Here is an 18652-nt window from a genome sequence, read left to right as displayed (position 1 = left end):
TCACATGCGTTCAAGTCTTCTGAAGAAGGAATTTTCCTCCACACAAGATCAGGAGGCAGGTTGTTCAACCTTGCCCGTCTAAGAGTGAAGTCCAAAGTACGGAAAGTCCTCATCAGGGAACTCCTCTTTGCTGACGATGTTGCTTTAACATCTCACACTGAAGAGTGCCTGCAGAGTCTCATCGACAGGTTTGCGGCTGCCTGCAATGAATTTGGCCTAACCATCAGCCTCAAGAAAATGAACATCATGGGGCAGGACGTCAGAAATGCTCCATCCATCAATATTGGCGACCACGCTCTGGAAGTGGTTCAAGAGTTCACCTACCTAGGCTCAACTATCACCAGTAACCTGTCGCTAGATGCAGAAATCAACAAGCGCATGGAAAGGGCTTCCACTGCTATGTCCAGACTGGCCAAGAGAGTGTGGGAAAATGGCGCACTGACACGGAACACAAAAGTCCGAGTGTATCAAGCCTGTGTCCTCAGTACCTTGCTCTATGGCAGCGAGGCCTGGACAACGTACATCAGCCAAGAGCAACGTCTCAATTCATTCCATCTTCGCTGCCTCTGGAGAATACTTGGCATCAGGTGGCAGGACCGTACCTCCAACGCAGAGGTACTCGAGGTGGCCAACATCCCCAGCTTATACACACTACTGAGTCAGCGGCGCTTGAGATGGCTTGGCCATGTGAGCCGCATGGAAGATGGCAGGATCCCCAAGGACACATTGTACAGCGAGCTCGCCACTGGTATCAGACCCATCAGCCGTCCATGTCTCCGCTTTAAAGACGTCTGCAAACGCGACATGAAATCCTGTGACATTGATCACAAGTCGTGGGAGTCAGTTGCCAGCGTTCGCCAGAGCTGGCGGGCAGCCATAAAGGCGGGGCTAAAGTGTGGCGAGTCGAAGAGACTTAGCAGTTGGCAGGAAAAAAGACAAAAGCGCAAGGGGAGAGCCAACTGTGTAACAGCCCTGACAAACAAATTTTTCTGCAGCACCTGTGGAAGAGCCTGTCACTCTAGAATTGGCCTTTATAGCCACTCCAGGCACTGCTCCACAAACCACTGACCACCTCCAGGCGCTTACCCATTGTCTCTCGAGATAAGGAGGCCAAAGAAGAACTAGTAGGGTAGATGAAAGGGAACCAGCAGATGTAGTATACTCTGATTTCCACAAGGCATTTTATAAAGTGCCACACAAAAGGTTAATCTGCAAGATCAAGGCTCATGGAGTTGGGGGTAATATATTAGCTTGGATAGAGGATTGGTTAACAAAGAGAAAGCAAAGAGTAGGGATAAACAGGACATTTTCAAACTGGTAGGCCATAACTAGTGGAGTGCCACAAGGATCGGTGCTGGAGCCTCGGCTATTTACAATCTATATTCATGATTTAGATACATTACTCTCTGTCTCTTTGTCTAAGTTTGTTGACGATACAAAGCAAGGTGGGAATGCATTGCTGTGAGGAAGACACAAAGAGGCTGCAAAGAGATATAGGTTAAGTGAGTGAACAACAAAAAGGCAGATGGAGTATAATGTGAAGTGTGAGGTTATTCACTTTGGTATTAAGAATAGAAAAGCAGAATATTTTTTAAAAGGTGTGAAACTTGTAAAAGAGACTTGGGTATATTTGTACAAGGAACACAGAAGGTTAGCATGCAGGTACAGCAAACAATTAGGATGGCAAATGACATGTTAGCCTTTATTGCAAGGTGATTGGAGTATAAGAATAAAGAGGTCTTGCTACAATTGTACAGCGCTTTGGTGAGACCACATCTGGAGTACTGTGTGCAGTTTTAGTCTCCATATTTAGGGAAGGATATACTTGCATTGGTGTGGTCCAGTGAAGGTTCACTAGATTGGTCCCTGGGATGAAAGATTTGTCCTATGACGAGAAGCTGAGTAAAAATTAGCTCTATATACAAATGCTGTAATAAAAAAATTGTTAAGAACTAAATGTTTTTTACATTCCTGAGGATGAGAGCTTTGTGGATAGCAAGTTTATAGATATGGTCACCCCACAGCTTAAGAGTATGCAGGGAGAGGGGGAATGGGTGACCACCAGACAGTCAAGAAGAAACAGGCAGGTAGTGCAAGAGACCCCTGAGTGCATCTCGCACTCCAACTGGTATTCAGTTCTGAATACTGAGGAAGGTGATAGTTCATCTGGGGAGTACAGCCAGAGCAAAGCCATGGCACCATGCGAGGAAGACTGGAAGAGCGATAGTAATAGGAGATTCGATAGTCAGGGGAACAGACAAGTGTTTCTGTGGCCGTAGACCTGAATCCAGGATGGTACGTTGCCTAAAATAAAAACAGTGCTGGAAATACTCAGCAGGTCATGCAGCATCTGTGGAAAGAGAGTTAACATTTCAGTCTGTGACCTTTCATCAGAACCGATGATTCATTTTTGATGCAAGGTCACAGACCTGAAACATTAACTCTGCTTCTTTCTCCACAGATGCTGCCTGATCTGCTGAGTATTTCCAGCAATTTCTGTTTTTATTTCAGATTTCCAGCATCTGCAGTATTTTGCTTTTATTATGTTATGTTGCCTCCCTGGTGCCAGAGTCAAGGATGCAATTGAACAGCTGCAGAGCACTCTGAGGAGGGAGGGTGAACAGCCAGCAGTCGTGGTCCACATCGGTACCAACGACATAGGTAGGAAGAGAGGTGTGGTCCTGCAGAAAGAGTTTAGTGAGCCAAGTAAGAAATTAGCAAGCAGGACCTCAAAAGTAGTAATCTCTGAATTACTCCCAGAACCACATGCAAGTGAGTATAGAATTAAAAGGATAGTGCAGATGAATGCTTGGCTGAAAAGATAGTGCAGGAGGGAGAGCTTTAGATTCCTGGGACACTGGGCCCAATCCTGAAGAAGGTGGGATCTGTACAGGTCGGACGGGTTGCACCTGAACAGAGCTGGGACAAATTTCCTTGCAGGACGATTTCCTAGTGCTATTGGGGAGGGTTTAAACTAACTTGGCGGGGTGTGGGAACCAGAAGGAAATATTAGAGAGGAATACCAATGTACATAGAATACGAGGGGAGATAGATAGCACTAGAGTAGAGAATAAGTTATTAAGTGGGGTGAGAGTAAGGGAGAAAGTAATAAAGTCTAAAGCAGGGTCAATGTGCATGTATGTGAATGCACGGAGTGTTAATAAGGTTGGTGAGTTACAGGCTCAGATGAACATGTGGAAATATGATGATGTAGCTATAACAGAGACTGGCTCAAAGAAGGGCAAGACTGGGTATTGAATATTCCTGGATACAAGGTGTTCAGGAAAGATAGGAAAGGAAAAAATGGGGAGGGGTGGTGGTATTAATGAAGGAGAGCATTGCAGTGCTGGAGAAAAAGGATGTTCCAGATGGGTTGAGGACAGAATCAATTTGGCTAGAGCTAAGGAACAAAAAAGGTGCAGTTTCATTGCTCGGTGTTGTCTATAGGTGGGAAGGACATGGAGAAACAAATTTGCAAGGAAATTACAGGGAGCTGCAAAAAATAGAGGGTAGTTATAATGGGGGACTTTAATTATCCAAGCGTAGACTGGGATAATAAAGTAGTGTAAAGGGTAGCGAGGGGCAAGAGTTTCTAGAATGTGTTCAGGAAGTTTTTTTTTACAGCTGTATGTTTCGGGTCCAATGAGAAAGGAGGCACTCTTCGACCTGGTTCTTGGGAATGAGGTGGGCCAAGTGGGTCAACTATCAGTAGGAGATCATTTAGGGGACAGGGATCATTGTATCATAAGGTTTAGGCTGACTATGGAAGAGGACAAAAAACAATCCAGAGGAAGAATAATTAACTGGGGGAAAGCCAACTGCAATGGGGTAAGAACGGAGCTGGGGCGAATAAATTGGAGTCAAAGGTTAGCAGGAGAAACGGTAGCTGAAACGTAGGTTACCTTCAAAGAAGAGAGAGTTTGGGCACAGTCAAGGTATGTTCCCTCGAAGGGGAAAGGTAGGGTAAACAAACCCAGTGCTCCCTGGATGACAAAAGAGATAGCAATTGAGATAAGGAAGAAAAAGTATGCTTATGACAGATGCCAGATAGAAAATACTGCTGAGAACCAGGCTGAATATAGAAGGTCCAGAGGGGAAGTGAAAAAACAAATAAGAGAAGCAAAGAGAGAGCATGAAAAGAGACTGGCAGCTAATATTAAAGGGAATCCGAAAGTTTTCTATCGACACATAAATAGTAAAAGGGTGGTAAAAGCAGGAGTTGGGCTGATTACGGACCATAAAGGGGATTTACGCATGGAGACAACAGGCATAGCTGAGGTATTAAATGAGTACTTTAAAAAAAATTCTGTCATGCTAGGCCTCCACCTGCCAAGAATGAGGCACATTAATTTTGTCATGAACATTGATTTTAAACTGTTACTGGATTGAAGAAAGGACCTGTTAAACAGATCAGACGTGGCTGGAAAAGATATTTGCATAATAACAGACAGTGTTTGGAAGGACAAAGCAGCTATTCCCTGACACATTCAATCCACAATGGACTTTTGATCACAAGGCGTTGAAGGGGAGCTTACATTTCAGGTTGACTGCTAAGATGGCCGAATACACAAACAGACATGGTCAAACCAGCTAGTCACATGACTAACCTGCTGGGCAACCTGAGTTTTTTTGAATTTCTACAAACAGTTTGGGCAGAAAGCTGTTTGCTCCTGGACTGAGAAGATCTCTTCTGCCTGCTCCCATCTCTGTCTCACAAGCCTCTTAATGCACTGAAGACACATGAACCCCAAGAAAGAAAAATCTCCTACAGTAAACAAGGTTGAAGAAGAATATTGGGCCCCAACGAAAAGCAAGAGCTACCTACAATCAAGAACTCTACAGTGAGCTCGAAGAACCATAACAACAACTCTTCAGATATTGCCTCAAACTTTTCCACTTTATTTTTCTTCTCTTTTCTGTCTCTATTTGCATGTGTGTATCGCAAATGCATTTTAGCGTGGGCGCATCAACTGAATTAGATTTTCAGTTAAAGTTTAATAAATTTCAACTTTTTTGCTTTAAACCTTAGCTTGTTTGTGCTGATTTCTTGGCCTTATAATTGGAAAACGGTGAACAAGGATTCACCAAGGGGGAGCCAAAAACATGTTGTGTTTAAAATTAAACCCTGTTACGGTAAGCCCAGGTGAAGGCTGAAAGGGAACCCTAGACCTCTTTCTCACCTAGTCATAACAGAAATTTGGGTGCTGGTGTCCAGAATTTACCCACAGACATATGGGAGAAGTTGGAAGTGGGAAGCCGAATTGTTCCCAAACAAAAAAGTGCAAGATTTTAGTACAGGTTTTCTTGTGGTTGTGTGTGATTGAATACTAGCATGTCTGCAACTGAAGCTAGTAGCTCTCCAAGCCAGGGTGAAGTAATTTGGGATAGGTTAAAAGCACTGTCTATGGAGGAGTCGAGGAAAATGGCTGAGCAGTGTAGGATCACTGTACGTGGCAAGGCTAGGAAGTCTGAACTCCTAAGGCTAGTGGCCAACCATAATTTTTCAGTCTACCTTAGACTTGGGGGTGGTGCCAGAGGACTGGAGAATTGCAAACATTACACCTGTGTTCAAAACAGGATGTAAAGATAAGCCCTGCAGCTACAGGCCAGTCAGTTTTGGTGGCAGGGAAAATTCTAGAAACAATAATTTGGGACAAAATTAATAGTAACCTGGACAAATGTGGGTTAATTGAAGAAAGTCAGCATGGATTTCTTAAGAGAAAAACATGTTTAACTAACTTGCTGGAGTTTTTTGAGGAGGTAACAGAGAGGGTTGTTGAGGGCAGTGCAGTTGATGTGCTGTACATGGACTTTCAAAAGGCATTTGATACAGTGCCACACAACGGACTTGTGAACAAAGTTATAGCTCAAGGAATAAAAGGGACAGTAGCAACATGGATATGGAATTGGTTGAGTGACAGGAAACAAAAAGTAGTGGTTAATGGATGTTTTTCAGGCTAGAGGAATGTTTGTACTGGAGTTCCCCAGGGATCAGTGTTTGGGACCCTTTTCCTGATTTTTGTTAATGACTTAGACCTTGGTGTGCAGGGCACAATTTCCACATTTGCAGATGATATGAAACTTGGAAGCATTGTGAACTGTGAGGAGGATAGTGTAGAACTTCAAAAGGACATAAACAAGTTGGTGTAATGGATCGGTGGCAGATGAAGTTCAATGCAGAGAAATGTAAAGTGGTTCATTTTGGTAGGAAGAACATGGAGAGACAATCTAAAGGAAAGGGTACAATTCTAAAGGGGGTCCAGGAGCAGAGGGACCTAGTTGTATATGTGCATAAGTCATTGAAGGTGGCAGGACAGGTTGAGAGAGCAGTTAATAAAGCATACAGTATCCTGGGCTTTATTAATAGGGGCATAGAGTACAAGAGCAAGGAAGTTATGATGAACTTCGATCAGACACTCGTTCGGCCTCAGCTGGAGTACTGCGTCCAGTTCTGGGCGGCGCACTTTTGGAAAGATGTGAGGGCATTGGAGAGAGTGCAGAAAAGATTCACGAGAATGGTTCCAGGGATGAGGAATTTGAGTTATGAAAATGGATTGGAGAAGTTAGGACGGTCTTCCTTGGAGAAGAGAAGGCTGAGAGGTGATTTGATCAAGGTGTTCAAAATCATGAAGGGTCTGGACAGAGTAAATGGGGAGAAATTGTTCCCACTTGTGAAAAGATTGAGAATGAGAGTGCACATATTTAAAATAATGGGTAAGAGAAGCAAAAGCGACATGAGGAAAAGCTTTTTCAAGCATTCAAAAGGGAATTAGACTCTTATGTGAAAAGGAAGAATGTGCAGGGTTATGGGAAGAAGGCAGGGGAATGGCACTAGGTGAAGTGCTCTTTCGGAGAGCCGGTGCAGACATGATGGACCGAATGGCCTCCTTCTGCACTGTAACAATTCTGTGATTCTGTAATATTCTCTGGATTTAAGAAGAATGAGAGGTGATCTCATTGAAACATACCAGATTCTGAAGGGGCTTGACAGTGTGGACACTGAATGGTTGTTACCCCTGACTGGGGAATCTAGAACAAGGGGGCATAGTTTCAGGATTAGGGGTCAATCATTTAGGACTGAGAATGAAGAGAAATTAGTTCACTCAAATGGTTGTGAATCTTTGTAATTCTCTACCCAAGAGGGTTGTGGATGCTCTATCGTTGAATACATTTAAGGCTGGGATAGATAGATTTTTGGTGTCTCAAGGAATCGGGGGATATGAGGAGCAGGTGGGAAAGTGGAATTGAAGCCGAAGATTAGCCATAATTACATTGAATGGTGGAGCAGGCTTGACGGGCTGTATGATCTCTTCCTGTTCCTATTTCTTATGTTCTTACATCAACAGCCCTTTGGTACCTTAATAGGTGCCAGTAGGTTATTCAACTGGAGTGAGCTGGGGACATGATGGAGAGGAAGGTGGAAAAGAAAATTGGAAAAATAGTGCAGTAGGTGGCTTGAAATACACAAATTGGACATCACAGTCAGAGGTATTGAACTTCCGCCCATATCTTTCTGACTCTACTCAACTTTATAATCATTGAATGAACTAATATGTATGCTTTTCAGCACTGAACTGAGTTGTGGAACCATGGTAGTTGATTTTTGCTCCCTTCCAAGCTTGAGGAAACTGAGGACTACTGTCGTACCACATCACTATTGTGATTGCAATCAACTACTTTAGCACAGTTCAGATATTGAACTTGGGGTCTTACTGGTCTGACCGGCTCAGTGCTCTACTTGGTGCTGCTTTTACTCACTGAACCATCAGATACCTAATTTTTTTTATATTTTTATGCCTTAACAAAACAGAAGGGGAACAGCACTTGTGTTAAATTGCTATCTGCTGTGAACATTCACTTAAATAACACCAGCACGTAAATGGATTTAAGTTGAAAGTCATGTGACTGTATCAGACTCTATCTTTTTAAAAACGGACACATTTAGAAACGTCTGTATTGAATGCAAGTCTGTTTGATGCAATACATTTCAATGACTAAAATACTTCATTGGTTTGTGCAATTTTCTAACTTTGTTCTAAATTCCCTTTAATGAGCAAGAAAAATCTTCCTTTCAGTTCTTCAATGACGCAGCTTCTTTATGACTCTTGCAAGTCTAACCAATAGCTACGATTTCTAACCCCTTAATTTGTTTTCATAGGCAGTTTTGGACTCAATGGCTGGAATTTTTCGTCCCCAGCAGGAGCGGGTGGGGGAAAGAGTGCGTAAAATGGAGTGGGAGTCGAGGGTGCCATTCCCATTGCCTTCCCTCCCCCCTTGCAATTTTGCCAGTGGCGGGGGAGGTGACAAATGGCCCACCTGCCCTAAGCCATTTAATTGCCACTTAAGGGCCTCCAACTGCCACTGCTGGTATATGACCAGTGGCAGACGGACGGTTCAGAAGGCCACCCGGTAAACCTGACGGCCTCTTTGCGGGCTGTGGGGAGGACCCTTATTGGGCACCTTGTGCCCAACGGAGGGTTCTCTTTTCTCCTCTCACCGCCCCCCCCCCCCCCCCCCCCCCCCCCCCGTGAACAGCCATCTCCACTGGAGCTCCAGACGAACTAGGAGCAGAAGTAGGCCATTTGGTCTCTCCAGCCAGCTCCTCCATTTATTAAGATCATGGCTGATCTGTCTGTGTCTCGAATTCCACACTCCCATCTACCCGCGATAACCTTAGATTCTTGTTAGGCAAGGGAATCAATCTACCTCCACCTTAACATTTTTCAATGACCCCATCTTCACCACCTTCTGAGGCAGAGAGTTCCAAAGTCGCACAACCCTCTGAGAGAAAAAAATGTCTTCTCATCTCTGTCCTAAAAGGGTGATCCCTAATTTTAAAACAGTGTCCCCTAGTTCTGGACTCACCCACAAGAGGAAACATGCTTTTCAATCAAGACCGTTCAGGATCTTATAAACTTCAATCAAGTCTCCCCTCACTCTTCTAAACTCCAATGAAAATAAGCCTGGTCTGTGCAACCTTTCCATAAGACAACCCGCTCATTCCAGGTATCAATCTAGTAAACCTCCTCTGAAACACCTCCAATGCATTCTCCAATGCCTTAAAAAAAGGAGACCAAAACTGCACACAGTATTCGAGAAATGGCCACACCAATGTCCTGTAAAACTGAAGCATAAAATCCTTACTTTTATTTTCAGTTCCTCTCGTAATAAAGGATAGCATTCCATTAACCTTCTTTATTACTTGCGGTACCTGCATACTAACTTTTTGTGACTCATGCACAAGAACACCTAGATCCCTCTGCACCTTGGAGTTCTGCAGTCATTCTCTGTTTAAGTAATACTCTGCTTTTTTATTCTTCCTGCCAAAGTGAACAACGACATTTTCTCACATTATACTCCATCATCTGCCAGATTTTTGCCCTCTCACTCAACCTATCTATATCGGTCTGCAAGCTCTTTATGTCCTTTTCACAACATATCTTCCTACCTATCTTTGTGTCATCTGCAAATTTAGCTACCATGACATCGCTTCCCTCAACTAATTCATTGATATAAGTTGTAGAAAGTTGAGGCCCCAGGACAGACCACTGTGGGACTCCACTGGTCACATCCTGCCAATCAAAAAAGGACTCATTTATACATACTGTTTTCTGCCAGCCAGCCAGCCAATCGTCTCTCCATGCTACTAGGTTACCCACGACACCATGAGCTCCTACTTTGCGCAATAACCTTTTATGTGGCACCTTGTCAAATGCCTTCTGGAAATTCAAGTACGGTACGTCAACAGGCTCCCCTTTATCCATGGCACATGTTACTCCTTCAAAGAAGTCCAATAAATTGGTTAAACACGATCTCCCTTTCACAAAGCTATGCTGACTATTCCCGATTACCTTGAGTTTTTCTCAGTGCCCAGCTATAGCCTGCTTAATGATCAATTCTGACACCTTCCCCACGACAGACATCAAGCTAACTGGCCTATAGTTACCTGTTTTCTGCCTCTCCCCACCCCACCCCACTTCTTGAATAGAAGGCTTATATTTGCTACTTTCTAGTCTGATGGAACCTTTCCAGAATCTTGCGAATTTTGAAAAATTAACACCGGCGCATCTACTACCTCATTAGCCACCTCTTTTAACACCCTAGGAAGAAGCCCATCAGGACCCGTGGACTTGCCAGCCCACGGCTCCATCAGTTTTGTCAGTACCATTTCCCTGGTGATTGTAATTTCACCAAGTTCCTCTCTTCCTTCCACCTCCTGATTTACAACTATTACTAGAATGTTTTTTGTATCCTCTATAGTGAAGACAGAACATAACATAAGAAATAGTAGCAGTAGTAGGCTATTCGGCCCCTCAAGTCTGCCCCACCATTCAATAAGACCATGGCTGATCTGCCCCAGACCTCAACTCCTCTTTCATGCCAGCTCCTCATAGCCCTCAACTCCCCAATATTTCAAAAATCTAGCTACCTCCTCTTTAAATAATTTCAGTGATCTAGCCTCCACAACTCTCTGGAGTAGAGAATTCCAGACATTCACTACCCTGTGAGAGAAGAAATTCCTTTGCATCTCAGTTTTAAATGAGTGTCCCCTTGTTCTGTAACTATGTCCCGTAGTTCGAGATTCCCCCACTAGTGGAAACATCTTCTCAACATCTATCCTGTCAAGCCCCCTCAGAATCTTGTACATTTCAATAAGATCAACCCCCATTCTTCTAAACTCCAATGAATAAAGGCCTAACCTGTTTAGCTGTTCTTGATAAATCAACCACTTCAACCCAGGAATTAGCCTATTGAATCTCATTTGAACTGCCTCCAATGCCAGTATATCCTTTCTTAAATACGGAGATCAAAACTGTACACAGTACTCCAGGTGCAGCCTCACCAACACCCTGTACAGTTGTAACAAGACTTCCCTATTTTTAAACTCCAACCCCCTAGCAATAAAGGCCAAAATTCCATTTGCCTTCTTAATTACTTGCTGCACCCGCATGCTAATTTTTTGTGTTTCATGCACAAGAACACCCAGATTCCCCTGTGCTGCACTTTTTTGAAGTCTCTGCCCATTTAATAGTCTATGTTTTGATTCTTCCTACCAAAGTGCATGACCTCATACTTTCCTACATTAAACTCCATCTGCCGAGTTTTTACCCACTCATTCAACCTATCTATATTCCCTTGCAGATTCCTTATGTCCTCATCACAACATGCCCACCCATCTATTTGTATCGTCAGCAAATTCGGATATATTACATTCTGCCCCCTTCTCCAAGTCATTAATATTGGTAGTAAATAATTGAAGCCCTAGGACTGATCCTTGTGGCACTCCACTAGTTACATCTTTCCAACCTGAAAAAGACCCATTAATCCCGACTCTCTGTCTTCTGTGAGTTAACAATCCTCAATTCATGCTAAAACATTACCCCCAATACCGTGAGCTCCTATCTTGTGCAATAATCTTTTATGTGGCACCTTATCGAATGCTTTCTGGAAATCTAAATACACTACATCTACCAGTTTCCCTTTAACTACGATATCTCTTATTAATCCTACCTCATTACACATTACTAGATCTAAAATAGCCTGTTCCCTGGTAGGTTCTACAAAGTATTGCTCTAATCCCTGATGCACTCTACAAATTCGTCTTCCATGTTACCTTTGCCAATCTGATTTGTTCAGTCAATATGCAGGGTAAAATCACCCATGACAAGCAAAATATTTCTTCATTTCATTCGCCATTTCTTTATTGTCTACTATTAACTCCCCATTCTCACTCTCTAGAGGACCGACACTCACTTTACTTATCACCACCCGCTACCCCCTCTGCCTTGTTGGGGCCCAGCCAATAGTCCGCAGCAAAGCTCCACACACTTAACAACCCTTCCGGGGCCTCGGCCATGTTGCTGGTGCTGGCTGGATGCTGACCCAACAGCAGCCACCGCTCCCAGTGGCAGTGCTGGGACTGATGAGCTGCCAGCCCACTGATTGGCCGGCAGCACTTGTGGGTGGAACTTCCTGCCTCAGAGGGTCGGAAGTCCAATCCGAGGCTAATTAAGATCCAGGGCCATGTAATATTATGATGTAGCTTCCAGGCCCAGCGGAGGCGGGCGCAGCACTGACTATTTTTGCCAGTGGGCGGGGCCTCCGGTCCAACGTAAAATTTTGGCCAATATATTTTTGACCTCCAATTGAGCGTTCCATTTCTCCTCCATTGCTAATGTTCTTTCCAAGAAGCTTAGTTTCCTTTTTGTCCAGTTCTTAACTCTTTTAGAGCCCAAGATTGAAATAACTCCACCACCTCTGGTGAGACTTTTCTGGCTGCTGTGTCACACTCCTAGACAGATACAGGAAAAGCTTAAAAGTTCCGAAGAAGGGTCACTGACCCGAAACGTTAACTCTGCTTCTCTTTCCACAGATGCTGCCAGACCTGCTGAGTGATTCCAGCATTTCTTGTTTTTGTTACAGGAAAAGCTTGATGTGCGACTGGCATACCTCTAGCTTCAAACCTCTCCCTCAAAATCTTTCTTGTCTTTATTTTATCAACATTATTGTTGTTAGTGTTCCTATATACTTTCCTTCCAAGTTCTTTTTAAAGTCCAAAAAATTGCTGAAGCTAGCCTCCCCCCACAATTTCTACTGTGTTGAATCACGATTAACTGAAATCTTCTTCTTTCACTAGACCTCAATTCTGTGGAAATCCTTCCCTCAGACTTCCCTTCCTCCCACAATCCCAGGCTTTTAAAACACAATCTTAGTCTCACATAATCACTTTTTGATTTAAGAACAGAGTAGGACATTCAGCCCCTCAAACCTCTTCCGCCATTCAGTTAAATCATGGCTGATCTGTACTTTACCTCCATTTACTCGCCTTTATTTCATATCCTTTGATTTGATTTCCTTACCTAATAAAAATGTATGATCTGACTTGAAAATTTCAATCGACCCAGCATCTACAGCCTTTTAGGTGAATTGCAGATTTCCACTCCCCTTTTTGAGGGTGAGGATAGTGGAGTTAGATGATGGATAAAGGTATAGTACAGAAGCCAGTGAATGTGTGGAGCCAGCAGGGAAATGGTGTTTGATACTACTGAATAATTAATGAATGCATTAAAAATTCACTTATTAACAATACAATCTGGTTGCTAGGCAGGCAATAACTCCTGATACAAGACGGGTAGGTGAATGAAGCGAGAAGAAACTGATTATGCTGGAAGTCTAAAATTAAAGCGGGAAATGTTGGAAGTACATCTGAAGTCTGAGATGCTGTACAGGGAAGCCAGTAAAGTTAGCACTTTGAAACGATGAAATCAAATAGGCTTGAAGGGCTCCCTTCATGTAGATGAATCTTGTAAAAACAAAAGCTCAGTTAACATTTTTATGTTCTGATGAAGGGTCTCCAGCCTTTCTTTTCATGTTCCGGTAGACATACCATATATTTCCAGCATGTCCATGATGAATAATAATAATCAGGGCATGTCTTCGCTTCCACTTCCAGCAGTACAAAACAACTGGGGGTTTTGGGCTTTGGTTGTGGCATTTTTTTTGTTGTAAATTTAAAAAATAGTTAGAGGCTCGGATGTTCAAAGGAATTGTCTTCAAAACAAAGTTCGCCCAAATAGTATGCACAAGACTGCTCAGCAGATCTGGCATTTTCTTAAGTTTAGAAAAGAATTACATTTAATTTTACCTTACCCAAATATCTTATTTACTTCTTCAATTGTATTAAACTTAACAATGAATGAAGATGTTTCACAGGTATTGTAGCATTCAACACTGATGTTTAATGAAGTAGAAATGTAACAATGTCTAATACCAACACAAGCACTGGCCCATGCTTGTTCATTTATATTTTGAAGCATCCATAATTTAGCACTACATTGAAATTCTTACTCAAAGCCTACAGGTTAGATGGTGGAGAAATCAAAAATTCACTGGTACAAATGCCATGTTGTGACTTTTCCTTATTATGTGGTAATGAAAATCAGGTGGACTCTTAAACAAGCAAGCGGCCTGTTCCACTAGTTTGCTGCCAATTGGTGAAGGCGAAAATTACTCTATTAGTGTAGATTAGCGAGACCTTTTATTTTAAATTTGGTTGTGCTTTAGTTGAGCCTTTATGCTGACATTGAGTGCTAGAACTGGGAAAGTGTTCCAATCCCCAGCACTGTCATCCCTCACTCCAAGCATAACAATTTACTAAGAAAATATTTTTAAAGGAAAGCATCAATTTGAAAAATAGATGATTTTTTTCCCCTAAACAGTCGCCTTTTGCTGTAGGCAATTAAAGCAGTTACACCAAATTCATAACAGCAGGATTTTAAGGAATAAAAATTAAAAAGTGATTTGTATTAGTTGTACTCATTTTCAAGCTTAGTAATAATCCTTAGCCATAGTTACAGTAAGCTTACAAAGACTTAACAGGAATAAGCTTTCATAAAACAAGCAAGCAGACAATAAGTTAAATGGAAGCCGATTTTATATTCAGGGTATAATTAAGGTGTTCTTGTTACTCAGCCATTTGAGTCCAACCAGAAATTGAAAGATTTAAGACAAATAATTGTCTAGTGTTTCTCTTACATCAGTTATTTGCATATGTCACTGTTTGTTAAGCAGGCACATACACGGTAGGTTAAATAGTCTCCTTCTGTGCTTGTTATCTTATGTTCTCCTAAAGGGAACATTTATATTGGAAATATTTTATTGGTAGTTGCGAATGTTGTGAAGAAATGATCATAGGACAAGAGCTGAAAATGGAAATACAAAGAAATACAGCAAAAAAGAGTAACTATTAGAAAATATTTTAATCATTATGTACATTGAAGAAGAGCAACAACTAATCCCTTATTTGTCTCCTAAGCTGCCTGGTCAAAGTGTGCAGGGTGAAAATTGGTGATGGCCATCTTCAAGCCCATTACCAGTGGTAAGCCACAACTGGGAGGCCCAAGGCCTGAAATTAGTCCTCTGACCTCATTTATATTCTTTTGCATGAGCTGTCAGTGCCTGTTATGCCTCAATAGGCAAGTTGTGCATTTTACATTATTGGTTATTGGACTGCTTAATGCACTTAAAGTGCCCTAAGGTAATTCCAGGAGGGAGGGTTATGGTGGCAATGGGTGGGGCGTTGGATTGCCAACTCTGACTATTCCTGGCAGTTTCATTAAAGGATCTCATGCCTCCACCTGCCCCGGCCTGACGTTCCTGCCATTGGTTGTCCAGCATACCCATTCTCACGGTGCACTGCTTTCCCAAGCCAATTGGAAAGTGAAAAGACTGTTGTATCCAATTGGATGACTCTTGGCTGTTAGTCAAACAACCTTTTTTCCCTATCTCCAATATTATTGTAACTAATTTTTTAAAATGAAAAAAATACACAATATACTTTAATATTCAAAAGATTTTTCTCCAAGGTTGCTCAACATTGTCATGGAGATTAGTCTTCAATTCCTGGAGACTCCAGGCCAATCCTGGAAGGTTGGAAACCCTGGGGGTGGGGGTGAGGCAGTTGGTGATTGGTAGATCTGTGGAGTCAGAGGAGCACTTATGCTCCTTGTGGCTTCACGGAAATGCTCAATTCAAACCAATTTCTGCAAGGGTGCCTAAAACAGATGTTTGGCGCCTCATTTACATATGTTACAAGCATAATGCCTGTTTTAAGCAGCTGCCCAGGACAGCTGCAAAGCTGTCTTTACCAATATGATGTTGACAGCCATGCAGGCACAGATTGAATGTGGGATGTTCTCCCCTTACATTTGTCCTTTTTGTCAATTTTTACCAATGATGGTTTGTACCATAGTCAGAAGAGTCAATCTTAATGAAATATTAGGAGTGAGGCTCGTGGTCAAGAGCAATGAAACAGATTGCAAATCCTTTGAAGCAAGAAGCAACATTTTCCAAGGGGCAATCTTTTATTGGAAGCACTTAAGATGTTTGCACTTATTTTGTAAGAGTAGTATTTTAAGGAAGGTGCTGGAAACAAAAGATTGCACACCAGAAAACTTCTCCTAGGAAACATTTTGGGGATCAGATTTATCACCATAGGTTACGTTTTTAAACTCGTGAGTAAATCTTTCTTCAAATGATTGAAACTTAACAGTAACATAATTTTGTGTACATGTGTATGCTAAGGGAACCCATTGTTATAAATGCAGATACAATACAATTTGTATTTATATACTGCCTTTAAGGTAATAAAAAGGCACTTCACAGAGGCATTGTAAATCAAAATATGATATTGAGACAACAGGGAGATATTAGGGCAGATGACCAACAGCTTGATCAAAGAGGTAGGTTTAAAGAGTTTCTTACAGGCGAAAAGTGAGGCAGAGAGGTTTAGGAGGAGAATTCCAGAGCTTATGGCCCAGGCAGCTGCAGTGTGACACGATCCTGGGACCCAAACCTTTTGCATGTTGCAATCTGAGGTATAGTGAGTATTAAGATCGAATGAAAATATTGTAAAGTACAATATCTTGTGGTTTTATTACAATATATTTGAGAGTCTTATAATGAGGCTGATATGCTTTTATTTTGATATGTAGTATTACTAGCTGTAGCTTTATCAAATATTCTGGATAAAAGGTACAGCAAAGGGGAGAATGACTGAAAATCTGTGGTGTTAATGAAAAAGCCCTGACAAAGTTACCAATTTTGCAGTTATGCAAATGATTTTTAAGTAGTAGGATCAACATTCTAATATCAATCAGTAACGTTTGATTCAACATTGTATTTGGGCAGAACTTCATGGAAAAGAAAATGCTTTAGCGCACAATATATACAGAAATTCACTATTTTCACTTATCTTCTGTGCCATGACTTAAGAAAGAATCCAGTGAGTGCCATGATATTTCCAGGTATGTTATCCAAGCAGCTAGATCATAGATTTGCTATAGGTTTTGCTCACTTGCCTCAGTTCATTTTCATTGGCATTCAGCATGGCGCATCATATGGGAATCTACCTCAATAACACTGTCCAGGTCAATCTGCTTCAATTGTCTCTCCTGCCAGCAGTCACAAATCTGCACTCATGGCAGTCTGTCCTTATTAGATGATGTACTGAGAACCTTAAAGGGGACAAGCAAGAGAATGTGATAATATGCAGATTATTATTTTCCACAGGACCCAAAGATTTGCACTTTATTTGGGAGAAAAACGGTCAAAGGGTGACTAATTCCATTAAGCACCAAACTCAACCATTAAGAGATAGGAGAATCCATGTCATCAGCTGGCTGAAGGACTTCATAACAACGGACACACAATATCAGTGCCATGTTATATCCAAAAATGGAAAAGCAAAGTCAAGTGTACTCATTGTAGTTGAAGGTAAGCAATGAAAAAATAACTTGCATTTATATAGCACTTTTAGCATAGAAAACTCCCTTTAACCTCTCCCCCCCCTCCACCCCCCATTCTACCCAATCAGAAGCCCAGAAAGGTCTGTGACCAGTACAGACCCAGAGCTTCCCTTACCTGCTTTTCAGTCTTAGCACAAGCTTTTTCTGTTTCCATGGTAATGATGTAACCCAGGACCTTAATGACAATGGGTCCTCATTGCAGTTAGAATCTAGTAGGAAGAAAAAGTAGTTGAGAATAAATAAGCAACAGAAACCCAGCCTTGAAGGAAGAGATTAAGAGCAGTGACTAAAGCTTAATTAAAAAGATTGGCATTGAGAAAATTTTTAAAGGTACAAAGACAGAAGATTTTAATGAGGGAATTCTAGAGAGTAGAGCCAAAGTGCTGATGGCTCTGCCACCAATGGTAGGGTGAAGGGGATGCATGAAAGGACAGAGTCGAGAGTACTTGCGGGTGTGAAAGGAAATATACAGCTGATCATGGAGGGATTTGAAGATGCTAATGAGAATATGTTAGAAACTGGGAGCCAAAATAAGTCAGCAAAGATGTGGTGGTGATGAGCAAGCCAGTCTTAGTGCAAGAATGAGGATGTGTTTTGGATCAGTTGGAATTTATGGAGGGTGGCAGTTGGGAGGCTAGCGTGGAGAGCTTTTTACACTAATTCAAAATAACTATAGATATATAAAAATTTAAAATGCAAATGGTTAATGCAAGCATTTTTCTGCATACAGTCATTACATTGCAGAAATTAAGAAATCTTTTCATTATTTTCCAATAATACGCAAGTAACATTGCACAGTAAGATGAACATATCCTACAGGTACAATTGCAGACCCCACAAAGAAATGAGATAAATCTGCAAATTTAACATCTATTTTAAAAAAACTCAATCTTTCATTGTGTAATGTGCAGTATTCTAGGGGTATGCATCTTCGGCTAAATTCTATCCTGTCGTCGTGGAACTACAGGAGTTGACCATATTAACTACTACCACCTCTCTCCCCATCATAGAATATATTGCTAAAAGGCCTTGGCATACACCATTAGCTACATCACCACCAGGTGTCTGTATGTGTGTTAGGTGATTTGAGGTGTGCTTTATGTTGGCACTGCCCATACAGAGAACAGCTTGGGAACTTCCTGGTCTGTATGGTTCAGCAGCTAAGTGCCTCAGGAGATTCATTGAAATCACATGATTCTTAATGTATTTGTATTTTTTTCCAACATTAATGTTGCTTGTACTTCAGTTTAAGGAGTAGCAGGACTCAACCTGATGTGGCACTGACATTCCCTACATGGGGGCATGTTGTTTAAGGAGGGGAGGAGTCAAAATATGCATACACACGC

At 41.9% G+C, this 18652-nt stretch overlaps 1 protein-coding gene across 3 annotated transcripts in view; it reads left to right on the top strand.

The window, feature by feature from the left end:
• The window catches only part of sema4d (sema domain, immunoglobulin domain (Ig), transmembrane domain (TM) and short cytoplasmic domain, (semaphorin) 4D), a 254692-nt gene that overhangs the window by 227684 nt on the left and 8356 nt on the right, over positions 1 to 18652 (top strand). For all 3 annotated transcript variants that reach the window (XM_068030134.1, XM_068030133.1, XM_068030132.1), the window contains exon 17: positions 17071 to 17274. In XM_068030134.1, the coding sequence (XP_067886235.1) occupies positions 17071 to 17274 (204 nt within the window). The remainder of the gene's footprint in view (positions 1 to 17070; positions 17275 to 18652) is intronic.

Source organism: Heterodontus francisci, chromosome 4, assembly GCF_036365525.1.
Source record: "Heterodontus francisci isolate sHetFra1 chromosome 4, sHetFra1.hap1, whole genome shotgun sequence".
NCBI lineage: Eukaryota > Metazoa > Chordata > Chondrichthyes > Heterodontiformes > Heterodontidae > Heterodontus > Heterodontus francisci.
This window is presented reverse-complemented; position numbering and strand designations above follow the sequence as displayed.